The sequence below is a fragment of the Dendropsophus ebraccatus genome, chromosome 3 (assembly GCF_027789765.1).
Source record: "Dendropsophus ebraccatus isolate aDenEbr1 chromosome 3, aDenEbr1.pat, whole genome shotgun sequence".
In the NCBI taxonomy this organism is placed as follows: Eukaryota; Metazoa; Chordata; class Amphibia; order Anura; family Hylidae; genus Dendropsophus; species Dendropsophus ebraccatus.
Genome location: NC_091456.1, coordinates 45,527,340 through 45,549,223, shown reverse-complemented (window position 1 = coordinate 45,549,223; position 21,884 = coordinate 45,527,340). Strand labels below are relative to the sequence as shown.

General features: G+C 43.8%; 1 protein-coding gene across 1 annotated transcript; it reads left to right on the top strand.

Annotated features, from left to right (window-relative positions):
• The first annotated feature begins 1,956 nt into the window (after positions 1 to 1,956).
• On the top strand, positions 1,957 to 20,736 carry LOC138785563 (dehydrogenase/reductase SDR family member 4-like). Its single transcript, XM_069961632.1, has 9 exons — positions 1,957 to 2,033; positions 6,217 to 6,380; positions 12,683 to 12,860; positions 13,346 to 13,447; positions 14,459 to 14,529; positions 15,377 to 15,428; positions 16,909 to 17,043; positions 17,704 to 17,759; positions 20,300 to 20,736. Exons 2-9 carry the CDS (start codon positions 6,241 to 6,243, stop codon positions 20,412 to 20,414), a joined length of 849 nt encoding a protein of 282 aa, XP_069817733.1. The 5' UTR covers positions 1,957 to 2,033; positions 6,217 to 6,240; the 3' UTR covers positions 20,415 to 20,736.
• Positions 20,737 to 21,884: the final 1,148 nt, after the last annotated feature.

The following is a 21,884-nucleotide window of genomic DNA, read 5'->3' as shown; positions in this document are numbered from 1 at the left end:
AGCAGGCGTGTTGGGTTAGTAAGGCGGACTTGCACGGCAGGAGTCTGTCTAAGAGTTCGGCACTACATGCCCGGTTATTGGTTTGGTTTGAGAAATAATTAAAAGCTGTGGCCGATCACCACCCAGCAAAAGTTATATTGGTGTCTGTGTCTTTATTCCTGGCAGCTATGTTTATTAATTAGGGTTGCTCTTTGCTTTGGGTCTATGTGCAGTCTTCATTCCCGTGCCCTGTGCCCACTAGGGAGCTAGATTTGTCTAACCTGCTGATAGTTCCCCTTTAACCCCTTGCTACAAAATGACGTTCCAGGAATGTAATGTAAAGCAGGTAGTTCCTGGAACGTCATGTTGTCCCTGCCTCCTCCTGCTGTCCCTAGCGGCGATTTGGCAGCAGGATGAGTTTGTCTCACACAGCCTCCTCTTGCTGCCCCTGCCCGGAGGGGAGCTGCGCTCCCCCCTGGGCAGTTTACCCCATAGGCTATGGGAAATCCGGAGGGAGATTCGCTCCCTCTGATGCCGCGCGGGCAATAGCATAGCTCTGGGGGGGTAACCATAGCAACCCAGACGCTACCCAGTGCTATGCCTTGGCTGCAATATATATAACGGTCATACAATGTACAGTACGTATCAGACAACGGCCGTTGTTTTCACGGCTCCGTGAAAAATTAACATGTCATTTATTTCCCGCCGCTAATGTTCCAACTACGGCCGTGGAGTTCAATGCGGCCGCGCACTGAATATTTATTTCTGCAAAATTAAACTTTATTTTGAAATAAAAAATTTTCTGTGTGGTTTATTGGGCTGGGCGCAGTATTCCAAATAAATGACTTGTTTTATCCCGCTCAGAAACACGACTAGACCGTATGGCCATATTTCTACGGCCGTAGTTTCAGGCGCACACGTCCGGCCGGGTAAAAACAACGGCCGTTAATTTACGTAGTGTGAACATAGCCTAAAGGTGCGTTTACAGAGTTTTATCTGACAGATTTTTGAAGCCAAAGCCAGGAACAGACTATAAACAGAGAATAGGTCACACAGGAAAGACTCGGATTTCTCCTCTTTTTAAATACCCATAGGGTGCTTTTACACAGAGAGATTTATCTGACAGATTTTGGAAGCCAAAGCCAGGAATGGATTTGAAAAGAGGAGAAATCTCAATCTTTCCTTTATGACTGGATTTCTGATAGTCTGTTTCTGTCTTTGGCTTCAAAGATCTTTCAGATAAATCTCTGTGTAAAAGCACCCTTATGCTAAGTTTACACGAGGCGATTATTGGCCCGATCGTACGATTAATGTTTTCGAAATTTATTTTAACGATCAGTGTTTAGACGGTACGATATATCGTACGGAAAAATCTTTTGCGATCGCACGCCTGCAGCCCGGCCGGCCCGCCATTATATGTCGACCATCCACTCAATTTCAACATTGTGTGAACAGATTCTTTCTGTGTTTTTAATCCACTCCTGGTTTTGGTTGCAATATGAGGACCACAATACTGACTGAAATATACGTAGTGTGAACCCAGCCTAAGGGTGCCTTCACACACATCGGATCCGCAGCAGATTTGATGCTGTGTTCAGTTATTTAGATCAAATCTGCTGCGGATCCGCAGCAGAAAATCCACTTTGATACGGTGTGTGTGTGAAGCTACCCTTAGTCCTTTTTTTTTTTTTTTTAATAAATTACTTAATCATTATTGGGTATTGACCAAAACATAAAATGTGAACAAAATTAAAGGGGTCTGAAGATTTTACAAACACACTGGGCCAGATGTTTCAATCATAACAGCCAACCACAGCCCACTACAAGAAATGAAAGCTGAGTTGCGATTGGCTGACTGTCTGAGACAAAGCTGTGTAAATATACTGTAGACCTTGGTGTAACAAGCTGTCACTGAACCCAGCAGTACCGGCCAGCGGCCAGAAGAGGGAGATAGAGGTCTGCAGAGGAGGCGGGGCTGGCTATCCTTATACAGGAAAGAGAAGACAGTAGAGTTCCGTGAGGACACAACACTGCTGATCACTGTTCAGTTGCAGGTTTGTTACTTAATCTTCATACATAAAGAAATGAGTGAACGCAGTGTCGTTCACAGTACATAGACTGGCAGACAGCGGATACGCTTTTTACCAGATCTTTAGTATGCAGGGCTCATGTACATATATGTGACTGAGCGCAATTTATTGTTATATTGTTTATGGTGGTGATCTGTGTTTTTAGCGAATCTATAGAAACTTTTTTAAAAAATTACACACGTCACAGCTTAGAGATGAGCGAACCGCCGAACCTACAGTAAGTCCAGGTTCACGTGAACCTGAACTATCGTCATTTGAATCCCGGTGGCTGGAGAAGATGGATACGGCCCAAGGACTGCCTGGAAAGCATGAATACAGTAACCTGAACTTACTGTAAATTCACTCATCTCTAATCACAGCACATTGCTTTTTGGGGGGTTTATGTTTTGGTGTCAGTGTTTTTTTTTTTTGTTTTTTTTTTTAAATGCAGCATGCTAAAAGAATGGGGGGGGGGGAAGTATACTAAGATCAGCATTTCATATAATGGAAACTGTCCTGGAGAAATGTGACAAGTTCATTAAAGGAGTACTCCGGAGGGGGAAAAAAATACATTTTCCAGTTTACTACATTAGTGTCAGAAAGTTAAACAGATTTGTAAATTACTTCTATTTAAAAAAAAAATCTCAAGTCTTCGAGTACTTATCATCTGCTGTATGTCCTACAGGAAGTGGAGTCTGGCATGGAACGCTCTGCTGTTACCTCTGTCTATGTCAGGAACTGGCCAGAACAGTAGCAAATCCCCATAAAAAAACCTCTCCTGCTTTGGACACTTCCTGTCAGGATTTAAGGTGGCAGCATAGAGCACTGTGTAAGGGTATGTGCACACTACGGAATCGCGGTAGATTCCGCAGCCCGGCCTTGTGCATATCCACTGCTCCCATAGGTTTCATTGTATGGCTTGCCACATTCCGCCGTCCGCCCGAAGAATAGGCGGGTTCATTCTTTGGGCGGACTGTGGAATCTGACAAACCATAGAAGGAAGCCAATGGGACCAGCGGAGATGTGCGCGGCCACCAGCGAGCCGGTGCAAGCTGTGGAATCCGTAGCGGATATTCCGTCAGGATTCCATAGTGTGCACATAGCCTCAGACTGGAAAGAATACACTACTTCCTGCAGGACATATAGTAGCTGATAAGTAGAGATGAGCAACTTTACAGTACTAGTGAAGCGCTTCGCTAGGCTCGGTGGTAGGCTTGTCACTCAGCTGTCTTTGAACTATGGGTGCCAGGATAAGCTGGATCCAGTCGTGGGAAACTTCTCTCAGTTTCCCAGGACTGTATTCAGCTTTTCCCAGCATGGAGAAGCACATGTCAATTCTTTAGGCAGACGACAGAATCTGCCTGACATAGAATAGAGGATATGGCACGAGCGGAGATTCAAATGGGAGCATACTGGGCAAACACGGGAAGTGAATGCACCCGGAGGCTCAGAAACTGCAATGACAGTTTCCAAAAGAAACTGCTGAGTGTGACGACAGCCTAAGATGTGCATGTCTCTTTAATAGCAGGAGGCTATACTCTCTGGGTAAAGGGGTACTCCGGCGGGGGGCATTTTTTTCCTGGAACCGGGGAGGAGGTGGCTGAGGGAAACGACGTCCACTCACCTCCCCGGATCCAGCGGCGGGTCCCGCATCGCGGCGCTCTGGTCCCCGGTTCCCGGACACCTCCTGGTGTCTGACGCGGGCCAGAGACGATACGTCTCAGGTCCGCACAGCCAGTCAGTGACAGAGGCGGGATCTGAGCGGACTTGAAACGGATCCCGCCTCCGTCACTGACTGGCTGAGCGGACCTGAGATGTCACATCTGGGGCCGGAGACACCAGGAAGCGGCCGGGGACTGGAGCGCCGCAATGCGGGACTCGCCGTTGGAACTGAAGAGGTGAGTGGACGTTGTTTTCCTCAGCCACCTACTCCCCGGTGTCAGGAAAAAAATGCCCCCCCGCCGGACTACCCCTTTAATGGCAAACCACACCTGAACTGGAGACAAGAATGGTGCTGTCTCTAAAAGAAAGTGGCCATGTTTTTTGTAGGGCTGAATAACCCCTTTAAGCCTGACTGTCTTTTTTAAAGAGAGGCGAGTGTGGTACAAACATGCTGAACACATTTATGCACAAATGATTTTAGTATTCCAGATTCTGGAAAAGAGAGGTTGATAAATTCCCCCCATAACGTTTTTCCTGTTCACGCAGGCTTTTCAAACTATTTTTAAAACATTTTGAAAAAATGCTTGTCCAAAAAGGACACGACTGTGCTTCTATTGCTGGCATGTATACAGTGGCGTAGCTACCAGGGTCACAGCTGTCCCGCTGCGACCCGGCCCGCCACAAGGGGGGGCCCCCTTGCCACTTCACTGCTCCCCCCCATAAATCACTCTTGTGACCGCAAGCATTGTTTTGCTTGCGGTCACAAGAGCAGGCTCGTCTGACTTACGGCACAGGAAGTGCACGTCAGAGACGCTTCCTGTGCCGGAAGTCCCAGCCCCGGTGCATAGGGAGTTCACTGATGCACGGCGCTGCCGGGATAGGATGGGACACCCCCGACAGCCAGGGGCCGGGACGAGCTTGAAGAAGGAGAGGATCACCGGGGGAGCGGATTATTAGGTGAGTTTGTGTGTTTTTTTATTTTAATTCTGCTTAGCATAGAGGAAAGAGGGGGCATCTATAAGGGGGGGGGGGGGGAGAAGAGGGGGCCATCTATAATGGGGAGAGGGGGGCATCTATAAGGGGGGGAGAAGAGGGTGCCATCTTCAAGGGGAGGGGGGGGGCCATCTATAAGGGGAGGTGGGAAAGGGGGCCATCTATAAGGAGAGGGGGGCATCTATAAGGGGAGGGTAGAGAGGGGGCCATCTATAAGGGGAGGGGGGCATCTATAAGGGGAGGGGGTAGAGGGGGGGCAACATGCAGTGGGGGCCATCTATATGTACTATAAGGGAGGGTCACATAATGTCAGGGCTACCCACTAAATGAGTGTGTAAAGGGGCCATTACAGATGTGCAGTATGTAAAGAGATGAGGATGGTGCCAGTGTGAGGAGCCTCGGAGAAGTTCTCATAATGGCCCAGGGCAGATGGAGAAGGAGAAAATGAAAAGGGAAGAACTCTGATCAGAGAAGACGTCCCCTGTGAGTCACCTGATATAACTACACTGTAATTTATATGGTGTATACAACCTGTGTGGAGCTGCGTCCACCTCTATATGACTGTATGAGGTGATAGTGATCTGTGTACAGTGTATCTTATTCAGTAGCAGCGGTGGTGTTAGTCAGTATGTGGTGGTATTAGTCAGTATGTGGCGGTGTTAGTCAGTATGTGGTGGTAATATTTGTTACTTGTTATCCGATACTGTGTTTTATTGGTCTTAGTATACTGGATTTGGTCAGTAACAATATGGTGGTGATGGTAGTGGTTGTGGTGTGGCGGTAATATTTCCCCTGTGTATACTGGTATTATTGGCAATATTGGTCCCAGTATACAGGATTTGGTCAGTAACAGTATGGCGGTAATATATATGGTGATAATATTTTCTCTTCCTATATGCTGGTGTATTTGGTAATATCTGTCTTGCGGTACATATACGTAAGTATATAAGTAAGTAGACTTCGGGCGTAAGTTTGCGGTCCGTATGTAGCCGGCCGCAAATAGCGTAAATCTCCGGCCGGAGTTTATCGCGTATATGTCCGGCCGTGAAAATATGCGGCCGGACATATACGCAGTGTGAACATAGCCTCAAACTGCAGGCAATTTCTCCATGAGTTTAAGGCTAGGTTCACTCTCTGTAAAAATAACGGCCGTATTTCATAACAACCACCGTTGTGAAAACAACAGCCATTATTTGAGAAATAACGTCCGTTGTTATGAAATACGGCCGTTGTTTTTACATAGTGTAAACCTAGTCTGAAAATGGAATCTGTTTGAAGGTGTCCTAACAGGGATCACTCTCCTCTATGGTAACTCCTGATAAGATAAATGTGGAATTATGGATTTTAATGTGAGCTACTTTATAAGAAGTTTAGTAAGGACACGTTTCTGCTAATCTCCAGGCTATTAGTTTATACAAAGGTTAACTATATCTGCTGTGTCCATCTAGATTCATGAACTGTTCTGCACTTTGAGCTTTTCTCTGATACTCCTCCCATCTGTTTTCGCCTGCAGGCGCACAGTACACTCTCTTCCTCCATGTATCGTTTGCCCCTTCAGCGTTTAGTTTCCCTGTCACGTGCCGGTGGAGGATCATACATAATGCAGAGTGTAAGAGGAATACAAGTTCCCAGAAAACTTGAAGGCAAAGTGGCCCTGGTGACTGCATCATCTGATGGGTAAATATATTATTTGGCGTGACTCTTATTGTATAACTTGTGTAATACACCCCCACTCGTCTAGTGTCTCACTGGATTTACCAAGAGGTGCACAGGTGTTTCTAAGGCACAGGCAGCAGCTTTGTGAATCGGTTCCAGGTCAGAGTTGATGTAGATTTCCAAGCTCTTTGTATGCTGACTGTATATCACGGATTGCACTCCCCAGCTGTTTCGGAACCCTCTGCATCATAATTCATTATAAGGCTATGTTCACACAACTTAAGTAAATTATTAGTCAGCAAATTAATTGCAAATCGGCAACAACGGCTGTGATTAATCCTTTACCTACATTGTGCTGCAGGCTAAGGGAATCCCGTCCGGACATGTCAGCCTTGAATAGCGGCCGCAGAGAACCTGTCAGTTCACACAATGGAGTGTGTGGCTCCAGCCGCATGCTCTATTGTGTGCAGCGGCGAATTCAGATGCCGGCGTGCACAGATGCGCCCGCATCCGAATTCAGCAGCAGTGAAGATCATCCGGCCGGGATGATCTTCTCTGTGAACATGGCCTAAGACAGAAAGCTCCGAAACAGGTAAAGCTCCTTGATACTGTACTGACACTGTGCTGTGCCAGTTCAGTACCATGGAGCTTTAACTGTTTCCGAGATCACTGCATCATAATGAATGTGTTTGATGTGTGAATGCGGCCTAAGGGTACAAACACACACACACACCGTATATGCAGCAGATAGCAGCAGATTTGATGGTGCAGATTTGATGCTGTGTTCAGTTATTTAGATCTAATCTGCTGCTTATCTGCTGCGTATTTGCTGCATATCGCAGCAGTAAATACGCAGTGTATATGCCGTGTGTGTTTGTACCCTAAGGCTATGTTCCCACATAGTATTTCTGTCTTTTTTCAACCAAAACCAGGAGTGGGTTAAAAATACAAAACTGTGAAAATCTTTCCATTATAATTTTACCCTGTCAGTTCCACTCCTGATTTTTGTTAAAAAAAAAGACTAACTGGAAATACTGTGTGTGATCATAGCCTAAGGCCGTGTTCACACATGTTTCACTGAAGTACTGTCTTCACAGAAATTATGAAACTACGATGTTTGAACACAACCTTAGGATGGAAGTATTATAGTCTCATTATTGTTGTCCCCTACATAAAAAGGCAGAATGAATGGGATAAAAAGTGAAAACTCCTTTGAGCACATTTCTGGCTCACTGGCTTGAATAGTTGTCAACAAAAGTTGAGCAGATGAGCAATTTTACAGTACAAGTGAAGCAAAGTGCGGCTGCCTTTGAACTCCATGTCGATCCTCGCTGGGTGTCTGGAAAAGCTGTATCCAGTCCTGAGAAACTGGGAGAGTTTTCCCAGGATTGGATCCAGCTTTTCTCAGCTTCTAGAGCAGAGTGGCACTGAGCAACACAGAGTTCACAGGCAGCAGGCTGACAAGCTGACAGCTCAGCGTGGCGTGACGGCACTTTGCTTCACTAGTACTGTAAATTTGCTCATCCCTAGTTGTCTACCTTTTTTTCTTCTTAAACTGGTTTTACAGGCAAAATGGACTGATGAGCTCTCCACAGGACTAATCATTTAGGATGATTCAGCTGTTCAGCGTCCACCCTACACTGTGAATGGAGTTAGTCTCCACTCATGGTGTAGCAGCGAAGATGTGTAACTGCTCCTGTCACTAGGTTTATGCTGCCTTAAATGAGGGCAGCATAAACAAGTTACAGAAATGCTGAACAGATCAGTGTATTACTTACATCTTTTTTTCAGCCATTCTCCTCATATGCAGGAGAATAGGCTTCTTCCCATACCCCTCCTCCCGCCTTCCAGCTGGTGATTGACAGTTGACTGCCTATACACAGCATGGATAGATAACTGCCAATCAGCAGCTGGTGGATGGAGTTTTCTGTTTCTCATGAATAATGAGGACTACTGAGCTCATGCACATAATGGAGAGGACTACTTATTGTCCATGCTATTTAGGAGGATATCTCTGGATCAGCTGTACAGAACATTGTAAGTTATATAATGTAATTAACCCCCCCCCCCCCTGTGCTGACGATCGGCACTATTGGTTGACCAATTCAGATCAGCCAATAGCGGCGATCTGCAGCTTTCCAGGTCATCGGTGACCCGATGGCCCGGAAAGCAATGGGGGTCGGTGCTGTCCGAGAACGGCACCGACCGCCATTACTGTTAAAAGTAATGGTTGCCACGGTGCCACGTCCCGATCACGGCGATATAAGTACCCCAAGAAAGGGTTAAAGACCTGCTGTGGACACCTCAGCTAGGTAGCTGAGGTGTCCAGAGCAGGTATTGACCCATACTCACCTGATCCAGCGTCCCGATCGCGTCTTCCGGGTCTGCGGCGTCCTCTTCTCGCATCGTCCTCTTCGGCTTTTTCCGGCGGTCCCCTTCGGCAATCAACGGCTCCAGCGTCGTCAAACTTCGGCCTTTTCCGGAATTTGCGTTCTGTATATAATACACATATCAGTGGCTATAGGGTTGAAGAAAGTTTTTTTTTTTTTTTTTTTTTTCCAAAAAGTTTTTTTTATTTTATTTGCGAGCGCGCACGTCTCCGCACATGTCATAGACTCCATTCTATGCACGGTTGGATTCCATCGTCCATCCAAAGAATGAACACGTTCATTCTTTGGACGGAGGGCGGAATCCGCCTGTACATAGAATGAAGTCTATGACATGTGCGGAGACGTGCACGCTCGCATCAGTCCGCCCGTGGGTGCCAGCTGCGGAATGCACAAAGGGTTATCCTTTGCAATTCCACAGTGTGCACGTACCCTTAGAGTGTATGAAGGAAGGGACACCCGAATCCAGCCCCCAGATGCCCCCTCCCCCCCCCATCCTCGGAGTTAGTGGGGAGATCGTTTGGGACCTGATCTTCCCACTGCTGGATAAAGGTTACCACCTGGTCTTCTGGTCCCTCGCTGCCCTGTAGCTTGCGGCACGATCCGAACATATCAGAAGTAGTAATAGAGCCCTAATATTTAGCAGCCATGGAGCGGACCCAGCGCTTCTGGATATGTGGGACCCCGCATCGCACCAGGACAACATTTTTCAGGTGACATTCCCCACACTGGAGAATGGGAGAACCCAGAAGAAGTGCAGAGTGTGGCGTAACAGGGGGATCAGTGACCCCATTCAGTGACCACAAGTGACCCCATTCTGGAAACTACACCCCGTAAGGAATCTAACAAGGGGGTCAGCCGGGATATGGCCCCCTGGTGACGGGCACATTTGTGCCATGAAAATGAAAAGAATGGGATTTTTTATTTTCACACCACATGTTCTACATATTTGAAAGTCACCAGTGGGGTCCATATGCTGACTGCACCCCTTGTTAGATTCCTTGTGGGGTGTAGTTTCCACATGTGGGGGGTTTCTACTGTCCTGGCAAAACAGGAGCTTTTTAATTGCGACATGGCCTCCATCCTCCATTCCAGCCTCTAAATGGCGCTCTGTCCCTTTGGTGGCTTGCCCTGTGCCCATATGGCACATTATGTCCACATGTGGGGTATTTTCGTACTCAGGGGAAATTACCCTACACGTTTTGTGTTCATTTCCTTTTTTAACCCCTTTTGGAAATGGAAAAAATCAAGGCTAGGCCAACAGTTAAGAGTAAAAATTTTTTTAATTTTTATACTAAATCCTTGATCTTGTCTTGATTTTTTTCATTTTCACAAGGGGTTAAGAGATAAAAAACACACAAAATGTGTAGAGCAATTTCCCCCGAGTCCGTAAATACCCCACATGTGGACATAAAGCGCCATGTGGGCGCAGGGCAAGCCTCCGAAGAGAAGGAGTGCCATTTGGATTTTGGAGGCTGGATTTGGCTAGAATGGATGATGAACGCCATGTTGCATTTACAGAGCCGTCGTGCTGCCAAAACACTGGAAACCCCCCACAAGTGACCCCATTCTGGAAACTACACCCCTCAAGGAATCTAACAAGGGGTGCAGTGAGGATATGGACCCCTTGATGACGGGCACATTTGTGCCGTGAAAGTGAAAAAATGAAAATTTTCCCTTTCACGTCACATTGTTCCACATTTGTGCCCGTCACCAGTGGGGTCCATTTGCTCACTGGACCCCTTGTTAGATTCCTTGAGGGGTGCAGTTTCCAGAATGGGGTCACTTGGGGGTTTCCAGTGTTTTGGCAGCACGAGGGCTCTGTAAATGCGACATGACCCTTGAAATCCATTCCAGTAAAATCCAGCTTGCAAAGGCCAATTGGCGCTCCTTCCCTTTGGAGGCTCGTCCTGCGCCCACTTGGCACTTTATGTTCACATGTGGGGTATTTCCGTACTCGGGAGAAACTGCGCTACACGGTTTTTGGGTTTTTATTCCTTTTATGCCTTTGTGAAAATGAAAAATTGAAGGCTAGAACGTTTTAGTGTAAAAAATAAATTTTTCTTTTTTCACGCCACATTGTTCTGAAAATCTGTGAAGCACCTGTGGGGTCCAAATGCTCACCGCACCCCTTGTTACATTCCTTGAGGGGTGTAGTTTTCTAAATGGTGTCCCTTTAGGGGTATTTTTTATGTTTTGGCACCCCAGAGCCTCTGCCAACCTGAAGTGGTACAGTCCAAAATGACCAAATATAACGGAGGCGTTGAAATTCACTAGGCAATCCTTTGTATCTGAGGCTTGTGGTTGCGTCAAATAGCGCAATAGGGCCACATATGGGGTATTTGTATAAACTGCAGAAACGGGGCAATCAATATTGGGGTGCATTTCTCTGGTAATAGGTTTATCATTATGAAAGATATTGGATTACATTAAAATCTCTGCACAGAAAATAAAAAAATTTAAATTTCTTACACACTTAGCTTTTATTTCTGTGACTCCCCTAAAGGGTTAAAAAAAACTTTCTGGATGTGCTTTTGCAGAGTTTGGGGGGTGTAGTTTCTTAAATGGGGTGCTTTGTGGGGCTTTCTAACATACAGGCCCCTCAAATACACTTTAAACCTGAACAGGTCCCTAAAAATATCTGATTTAGAAATTTTACTGAAAATTTTGAAATTTGCTGCTAATGTTTTAAGCTTTCTATTGTCTAAAAAAAGTGAAAGATAAAGTCTAAAGTAGACATGTTGCTAATGCTATTTAATATATAATTTATGTGGCATAACCATTTTCTGTATAAGCAGAAAAGTTTCAAAGTTTATAAGTATTGACTCCAATTTACCAGAAATGTAAAGTATAATATGTCACGAGAAAACAGTCTCAGAATCAGCCGGATAGGTAAAAGCATCCCGAAGTTATTAATGAATAAAATGACACAGGTCATATTCATAAAATTTGCCTCGGTCCTTAAGGCCATTTTAGGCCCGGTCCTTAAGGGGTTAAACAGGATCTGAGCTGCAGTTGCACATCTCCACTGTTATGCGATGAAAGGAGTCAAACTGCATTCACTGTGCAATGCAGGTGCTGAACAGCTGAGTGGTGCAGGTCCTGGTTGTACCTGCCAATCATTTTGCCTGGAAAACCTTTAAAAATTAAACTTAAAGCGTAACTGTCATTTCAGGGTAATTTTTTTGTACAAGCGATTTTAAGAAACTTTGTAATAGGTTTTATAAACCAAAAGAGTTTCCTTCTGTACAGAAAAAGCAATCTCCCAGCCTCCCCCCTCACATCAAATGAAGCAGGATTTCTGTCTCCATTATGTGGCTATGGAGAGGGGAGGGGCTGTTAGGAGTGACTGAGCACGGAGCAGTCCTGCACAGCACAACACCCTGCAATCTTCTCTCAGTAAGTTCATAGATAAGCACTGACCTTTCTGACCCCAGAATCCTGCGGTTTAGGTGCCCAGAGAGTCTACAAACAGCTGACCTTGATGTCACCTCTTCCTGCTCCCTTATCTCCCTCAGCCCCTCCCCCCTTCATAGGCTTACAATGGAGAGAGCAGAACCCATCTTCACTGGCTTCTCTGTAATGAAGACGTGTTTGCCTGATAATGCACAGATAAGAAGTCAGGGGGGGAGGCTGGGAGATTGCTTCTTGAGTATAGAAGGAGGCTTTTTTGGCTGATAAAACCTATTACAGAGTTTCTTAAAGTCACTTATACTACTGATTTCTGCAATAAAAAAAAATATGACAGTTACGCTTTAAAAACTTTACTGTACCAGCACTACTTAGTAAAATAATGGTTGTATTTGAGTGGAATACCCCTTTAATGTCAAATACTATGAACTCGCTGGGAAGCAATGAAAATGTATTGATGAGAAAACATGTTTTTGAGTGTATGTTAAAAAACTTTGAGTTAAATTATATTGAATACCATTACAGGATCGGCTTAGCTATTGCACGACGGCTTGCCCGGGATGGAGCACGAGTTCTTATCAGTAGTCGAAAGCAACAAAATGTGGACAAGGCTGTTCAAGAACTCAAAAAAGAAGGTCTGGAGGTAGAAGGAACAGTATGCCATGTAGGGAAGAATGAAGACAGAGTAAAACTAGTGAATACGGTAAGTGTATAATATAGCGTTAGAAAATAGGTCATTTTCTAAAGGAATTTTCCTTTTTTTTTTTTTTTTTTACACTTTATGGCAAAGGAGTGCATTCACCCGACCACCCCCCTAATTGCAAAGTTATCTCTTACCCTGCTGTCACCCATACAACCACTGCATATTCCGAACCTCATTTGACTGGGACTCCCTCCATACAGGGAGAGTCCCCCCCAGAGCCACACTGTCCAACACTCAAGATGCATCCATTATCAGCCATTGTATGTCCTGTAGGAAGTGGTGTATTTTTTCCAGTCTGACACAGTGCTCTCTGATGCCACCTCTGTCCGTGACAGGAACTGTCCAGAGCAGTAGCAAATTCCTATAGAAAACCTCTCCTGCTCTTAATATTGGAAAGAATACACCACTTCCTGCAGGATATACAGCACCAGATAAGTACTAGAAGATTAACTCCTATTGGTTCCACCTTCATTTTTTTTTTCTAGGCTATGCAGAAATTTGGGGGAGTTGATATCCTGGTTTCTAATGCAGCTGTTAACCCCTTTTTCGGGAACATGTTGGACTCCACAGATGAAGTGTGGGAAAAAGTAAGACTGGTTAAATACCACTTTTTGTTTTCCAATGTCATACCTACTTATGGTTACTTACCTGCCGTGTGGAAAAAGTTGGTGATGCTGGCGGTGCAAGCCAAGGAATTATGGACCTGAACACTGTACAACGAGTGGTGAGTAAAATAAAAATCTGAACACTTTATTAAAATCACTGAACAATGCGTTGTGATGTCTCCCTCTTCATTGGGGAGGACCACTCATTGTATCACCAACTTTATCCTCACAAAAAGAGAAGAATCTTATTGCGTGAGTTGGTTTAATAGTATACATACTGGCAGGTGAAGTGTTCAGATCTTGTAGTACACTCATGGCATCTAGTGGTGTTGTGCCCCTAGCATAACCACTTAAGGGGAGCATACTTTAGAAGCCTTAGGCCTTATGCACACGTTCAGTATTTTTTTCATGTAGTGCATCCGTATTTCTGTAAATCCTTTTTTTTCCCCCCAACATGTCAATTATAACCATATTTTTTTTACGGAAATACGGATGCCGAACATGTTACAATCTGTAAAAAATAGCAGATCCCATTGATGTCTATATGAGGATCTGTAAAAAAAAAAAAAAAAGTCTGGGTCTGAATTAGGACATGTCCTTTTTTTTTTTAGCATTGGTTTGTGTCCTTGTAATCTACTGATTATGTCAGTAGCCCAATAGCCAACAATGTGCACTTACTCGAATACGGAAATACGGATCTGTAGATTACGCGATGTGTGAATAAGGCCTTATTCACAGTGTGACGGAATCCCCTCCCCTCTGTGACGCAGCTCTATTAGAATCAATGAAGCTGCATCACAGAGGAGAGATTGTTACACTGGGGCCCGGTATGCCCACCTCCAGTGCTTCATGCCCAGCCGGTGCCCTAGAATAGACCGGCACCACTGGCATCCCCGCCGGCCCTGTTTTGTTAATGTAAAAAGCCTCTAGCGATGTACCTGGTGGTACTTTTGCTTTCACGCACATAGTAACTGCTTACTGTTCTTTCCTTAGATTCTGGACGTTAATGTTAAAGCAACATTCCTGTTGGTGAAGCTTGTGGTTCCCAAAATGGAGGAAAGAGGGTGAGAAGTTGGGAGTATGATGAGGGGTTTTTCTTTAGTACTTGACAAATAAGCATGATCTGATGTATTAAGTTTGCATTTGCTGTACTGTAAATTAATTGTGAACAGAAATAAGGAAACCACCAAAATACATACAATATGTATGTATATGTACAAGTTACAATCTATGGCTGCGTTCACACTACGTATATTTCAGTCAGTATTGCAACCAAAACCAGGGGTGGATTAAAAACACAGAAAGGATCTGTTCACAAAATGGTGAAATTGAGTGGATGGCCGCCATATAACAGTAAATAACGGCCATTATTTCAATACAACAGCCGTTGTTCTAAAATAACAGCAAATATTTGCCATTAAATGGCGGCCATCCACTCAATTTCAACATTGTGTGAACAGATCCTTTCTGTGTTTTTAATCCACTCCTGGTTTTGGTTGCAATACTGACTGAAATATACCTATACTGACTGAAATATTTTATATAATTTAAAAGATGAGTGTAGAGACATTACTATAGATGCAACTGAGGTACCAATCTCAGCCAGACCCTGGTGTCTGCCTGGCACTGCCACATAAGATACAATTGCAGTAATAAAAGGCAGACTGTAGGTAGGGCCCTGTTTCCCAGGAGCCTCTAATAATGACTCTGCTTCCCATATAGCTTTTAAAGGAACCTGTCATTTTCATGTTTCTTAAACCACAAGTCAGGGCAGATGCTGGTGGCTTCACCCCACCCACCCACCTTAGCTGATAGTATTCTCTCGTATTACTTTTAATGCATTATTGATGCATTGTTTTATACATTTCATTATAACCACTTACCTGGCACCATGTTGTTTTTTTTCTACAGAGGGGGTAGCATTGTGATCGTCTCATCTTTAGGAGGGTTTACCCCTTTTCCAGTAAGTACATATCCTTTTTTATGTTTCTGTGGCTGAAATCACATCTAACAGCAGGCTAGGACATTCTGAACTGCTGATAGAGCCTGATAGGGAACATTACACAGAGGCACATAGCACCTTTGAAGTGATTGCACGGGTGAAAGTATAACTTTAAGGCTGCGTTCACACTACGTATATTTCAGTCAGTATTGCAACCAAAACCAGGAGTGGATTAAAAACACAGGCTCTGTTCACACAATGGTGAAATTGAGTGGATGGCCACCATTTAATGGCAAATATTTGCTGTTATTTTAGAACAACGGCTGTTATATTGAAATAATGGCAGTTATTTACTGTTATATGGCGGCCATCCACTCAATTTCATCATTGTGTGAACAGATCCTTTCTGTGTTTTCAATCCACTTCTTGTTTTGGTTGCAATACTGACTGAAATATACTGACTGAAATATACGTAGTGTGAACGCAGCCTAAAAGAGAACTCCAGCACAACCTGTTTTTTTACAAAGTTATATAATTTTATAAAATACAATAATTCCAGATTCAAGGCCTTACTGTTTTCAAAACCCACTCTGGCCACCAGAAGTCATGTGTTTCAATCCAAAATATATTCCATCACGCCCCAAGGTCCGTTCTCCAGTGCCATTTTGGGCCATGTTGAAGCAGAGCAGCATCGCTCTTGAGGGAGTTCTTCAGTCCACATGCTAACTCCCTCCTCTTTATAAGCATGCCTTGTGGGATCTTTCCACAGGAGAGGGAGGCTGAGTTGTGAGCAATAGCTATTGTGTGTACCTCTGTTATCTATATACTGGTGTCATAATGATCCCATAAGCTGAAGTCCCTAGCTCTGCCCCCTCTCCTCTGTCCCCTCCCACTGTTAGAAGCTTGTATTAGCTTCAGGGGAGAGAGGGGAGGGGGCAGAGCTCACGGCCCCATGCCGGCCTTACCTCCTTCCCCTCCCCGTTGGTCACCGTAGCCAGGACACTGGAAGCTTGAGACTTCCGGTGGCCATGGCTACCATCAGGGCTCTGCTATCATTGCAGAGCCCCGATGGTTACCAGACAGAAAATTCTCCCTTTGGAAAGGGAGAATTCTCTGTCTAAGCCCTATAGATGCTGCGTTTGTGCCAACCGTTGTATCTATAGGCTTAATATGCGCAACGTCACTGTAGCAAAGTAAATTTATGATGAAGGATGACACAGGTACAGAAGCTGTGCCTGTGTCATCCTGCATCATAAATTAACGTTGCTGCAGCGACATTAATTTGCTGTGCAGTGGTGGGAGGGGTTAAGATATAGATTTAAAAAAACATCACTGAAAATTCTTAAAAGAAAGTGTTAAACATACAGTAAAACAATGATTTAAACAGTACATCATTTTCTGATAACACATTAATTATTACTGTACTTTATAGGTTTATCTTCAGAACGTGTGATTTTTCTCCTCAGCTGCTCCATTTTACTTCTTTGTTATTTTCTCTCAGGCTCTGGGCCCCTACAGTGTCAGTAAAACGGCATTGCTCGGCTTAACCAAAGCCCTTGCCCCAGAATTAACACCTCTGAACATCAGAGTGAACTGCCTTGCTCCAGGCCTCATCCGCACCAACTTCAGTTCAGCTGTAAGTTTTGTTAGGTTTTTTTTGTAAGTTTTATGTTATTTTAGGCTAGGCCTACATGGGAGTCAATTCAATTTTTATTCATCAGAAAAATGGTGACAAAGCATTGATATTTCCATTCTTTTATATGCATTTTTATATTATGCACCATGTTCCAAATGTTCAATTTTTTTTCTCGTAATTTCCATCTTCTTATTTGTTCTGTCTTTTTACTTCTGTATTTCAGGAGAAAATAGATAATACTTTGATTTTAAAAAGAGTCAATAGGGATGAAACGCATAGTAATAACAGAAAACAAACCCAGTACATTACGGAAAAATGAAAAACAAAAATGGAACAAAATTTTGATCCGTATTAAACAACGTATTTATCCCGTATCTTCATACAGAATGTGAATATTTATTGCACTGATTTTACTATTCTGTACTCATATCCTCAAAGGTGTACAATCTGTAAAACTGGTCATTCACATGGGGGCGAGAGGTGGACTGGCCCACTGGAGGACCGGAGGATCCTCTGGGGAAGCTGGGGTGGGGGTTGCTGTCAAGTTAACACATGTATTATATATCTTTTGCCGGCATAAGAGGTGCTGTACATTGTAGAACTGGAACATAGTGAAGATGTGTGACGAAACAAAAGTCTTCTCTTTTTCTCTCACTACAGTTATGGAAGGATCCATCACTCTTGGATCAACTAAAAATAAAACTAGGCATTACCAGGTAAGGGCCAGAATCCGGATTGGTGCAGTATCAACAACGCCATTTCATATTGCTCTATAAATGTGACCACTATGGAAAAACATATAAACTAATAATGAGATGGTATTTAGTTCCCAGTCATATAGATTACGTAATACTAAATGATCCTACTCTAGGTGATCATATGGAGATGAGATTGTTTGGAGCAAAAGCTCAAATACTCAATCAAAGCTCCATAAAAATCCTCCTCAACATGGTGAGGAAGAATAGGTGGTTCGGGGCACCTCTTCTAGTGACTGGTGAGCCCTCCCATGAGCCAGCAAAGAGGGAGATTGTGATCTCGCTGTATAGAGCTCTAGTGAGACCACAGCTGGCTTACTGTGTCCAGTTCTGGAGACCTCACCTACAAAAATATACTGATAAAATAGAGCGGGTTCAAAGATGGACTAAAAATGGTGGAGGGTCTGAAGCATAAAACATATAAGGAAAGACTTAAGGATCTAAATCTGTATAGTCTGGAGGAAAGAATTGAAAGAGGGACATGATCGAAACCTTTAAATATGTTAAAGCAGAAGTTACATGAAATTCAAGAAAGAAGGAAGGCAGAGGGGTGTGGGAAAATAACTAAGCCCTGTAGCACTGCTCCCAGGTCCAGCTGACAGCCGCTGGTGTCCTGCAGCTCTTCCAGCTTGCTCACTCACTCATCATTGACTGGGGCGGGATACAGCCCTAGTCACTGACTGGCTGAGTGGACAATTGCTCAGCCGGACCGTGACGCTGCAGTTGGAAGAGCCAGGTATGTGATGTACCCACATTGTAGCCGAAAATTACATCCGTCAACCAAAAGCAGGACCAGGGAGTGGAACAATGTTGGCAAGGGAATAGGTATGTTTACTTTGTTTATTACTTTTCTCCTTTTTTTAACTTTTGTGGAACTTCACCTTTTGAAGGACTAAATAAGGTTCAGGAGGGAAGTATTTTATAATAGGAAAATGAACGCAAGAATAAGGGGACACAACCTGAGGTTAGTTGGAGAAAAGATCAGAAATAGGGATGGTCCGAACCTGCCGAGGTTCGGGTTCGTACGAACCTGAACTCTCGGCAATGATTCCTGCTGTCTTCCACCTCCGTGGAGAGGGTGGATACAGCCAGAGGACCACCTGGAAAACTGGAATACAGCTTGTGGCTATGGCTGTATCGCAGTTTTCCAGGCGGTCCTCCGGCTGTATACATCCGCTGCACGGAGCGGGCAGACAGCGGGAATCATTGCCGAGAGTTCAGGTTTGTACGAACCCGAACCTCGGCAGGTTCGGACCATCCCTAATCAGAAGCAACGTGAGAAAATATTACTTTTTGTTGCATTTCTTTGTATACATGGTTAGAGCCTTGGAGGCTTTACCATGGGATTAGCTTTACCAGTCTTGATCTTATTATGGCAAGAAAAACACATGAAAAAGCCTGGTAATCCAAACCCCAGTCAATTTACACAAAATTGTATCTGTAGTAATCTGACCAGTTGCATCCACTGTACAATTCAAGTATTTATTTGAAATAGGAAGTCAGAAAATCGTTCAGAAGCCCCTTTTGGATGGATATAAACCCATTTTACAAAAAGTGTAGCAATTATGTCAGGTTGGCCATTTGTACCTTTATTGCAGAAATATTGCCTGTTGTGTGCTGTTCATTTTAGTATTATGTGAACTTCAGAATGTTGTGACAGAAGAGTTTGCCCAAGGATGTCATAAGACAATTGGGAAGTTAGCAGGGGCTAACAAGTGGAGCTTGCTGTGTGACTGTGAATATAAGTGGCTGTGATTGATAAATATAAGAAAGTATTCATTCTGTAGGTGTCCTACTGAAGTTGTGTGATAAAAATTAGTATTCCTTAATTGTATATCCAGCTGCCACTGTAGTCTGAAGCATAAGACATACAGTTGGGTAAGAAAGATGTATTCTCTTAGTGCTGGGGCCTAGTACTGGAGTGAGTGGAGTGGGGCCTAGTACTGCAGTTAGACATTTACCAATAATGAAAAACAAAAATATTGGAAGGACACAAGTATTCAGACCCTTTGCTAAGGTACTTAAAATTTCCCTTTGGGGTCTTCTATTTCTCTTGATCTTCTTTGAGATGTTTTTACACCTTGATTGGAGTCACCTGTGGTAAATTTAGGCGATTGCACATGATTTGGAACACCTCGTCTCTCAGCTGACAATATTTATAAGAGCAAAAACCAAGCCACGAGGAGGAAAGAACTGCCTGTAGAGCTCTAAGACTGGATTATGTGGAGGCACAGATCTGGCGAAGAGTACAGATAATTTGCTGGGCGTTTAATATAGGCAATAGGGTTTCCAAGAGTTTAAAAAGAAACAGCAAATATAATAATATAAATAAACAAAAAGTAAACACCTGTTAAATCTATTGCTGCTTTAACGCAGATGCCCTAGTGCACCTCCTAGAAACCATTGACTTGCCTGGTGTTGACACCACCAGCCATCCCCACTACCCATCCGTTTTTCTACTTCTATGTTCAGATTATGTTCATTATGATTTTGTTTTTCAGAATTGGAGAACCTGAAGAATGTGCTGGAACTGTGTCTTTCCTCTGCTCTCCTGATGCTTCATATATCACCGGGGAAACTATAGTGGTTGCGGGAGGGGGGCACTCTCGTCTATAAATATCATATATGTAAATGTTTTGTTTTTTTTCTATGTGGAAATATTTAGCTTGATGTGAACTATGTTTCACAGGATGCGTTATTTCTGTTTAAGAAATCATTTAAATAAACTATGAATGTAAAATGGAACCGTGTGGTAGTAGCAAAAAAAACCCGTAATAAAACCATGCCCACTATAGAGACTATAAATAAAGTCACAGGACTGCAGGCATATGTATACTCATGATGAGAACGCAGTGTCAGTAAATCAAATCTGCACCAAATTGTGTAAATTATTTACAATTTATTTTAATTAAATTCTTAATAAAAGCAATGGGCTCCACTTATTTATCACCGCTTTCTACGTAGAAAAGTCTAAATTTTTTGCACAATTGCTTCTTTGCACAAAAATGACTTTTATAATAAAATCTGCATTACAGTGCGTTACAGGTATAGGTATAGAGCTTATTTGCCCTCTCAGCATAGACTAGAGACAGTCTTGGATAAAACCTTTTTAAACTATGCACAGTGCCGCAATCACTGCGATTTTGACCCAGATCTTAGGTGAAGACAGCAACAGCCACAGATTTTTAGATTTTGCTGCATACAAGTCTCTGGTTATTTTGCCTGTTCACATGCAGGGCAGTTTCTAGGTCAGTTTTGCAACAGGGCGAATCTTGATAAAAGCACCCCCTTTTATCAAGATTCGGGTTACTAGGAAGATGCAGTGTGAGTATTATGGCATAGAACAGTATTGCACCCCTACCAGATAAGGGTGGTACTGAATAGAGAAACATGATTCAGTGACTTACAGGTGACGTCTTCTTTGATCTGAGGTATCACTTTCCTTTTTCTCTCTATCCAGCCCAGACCTCCATGATGATTTTTTGCAGCTACAATTCGTCTGTTAAGAATCTGCCAGACAAACATTTCAGGCCTCCGCACATTTTGAGCAACTTCCTTCCCTTTTCCCCTCTTATAGGCTCCCAAACTGTTGTAATTCTGCTGTTTGGTTTAGTAAAGTCAGTAGGTATCTGGGTTGCCCCCTGTATTTAGGATCCCCTACTGTGCCCCCATATAGGATAATGCCCCCTGTTGTGCCCCATATAGTAATAATGTCTCCTGCTGTGGCCTCATATAGTAATAATGCCCCTGCTGTACCCCATATAGTAATAATGCCCCCTGCTGTGCCTCCATATAGTAATAATGCCCCCTACTGTGCCCCATATAAGAATAATGTCCCCTGCTGTGCCTCCATAGAGTAATAGCCCCTGCTGTGCCCTCCATATAGCAATAATGCCTCCTGCTGTGGCCTCATATAGTAATAATGCCCCTGCTGTACCCCATATAGTAATAATGCCCCCCTGCTGTGCCTCCATATAGTAATAATGCCCCCTACTGTGCCCCATATAAGAATAATGTCCCCTGCTGTGCCTCCATAGAGTAATAGCCCCTGCTGTGCCCTCCATATAGCAATAATGCCTCCTGCTG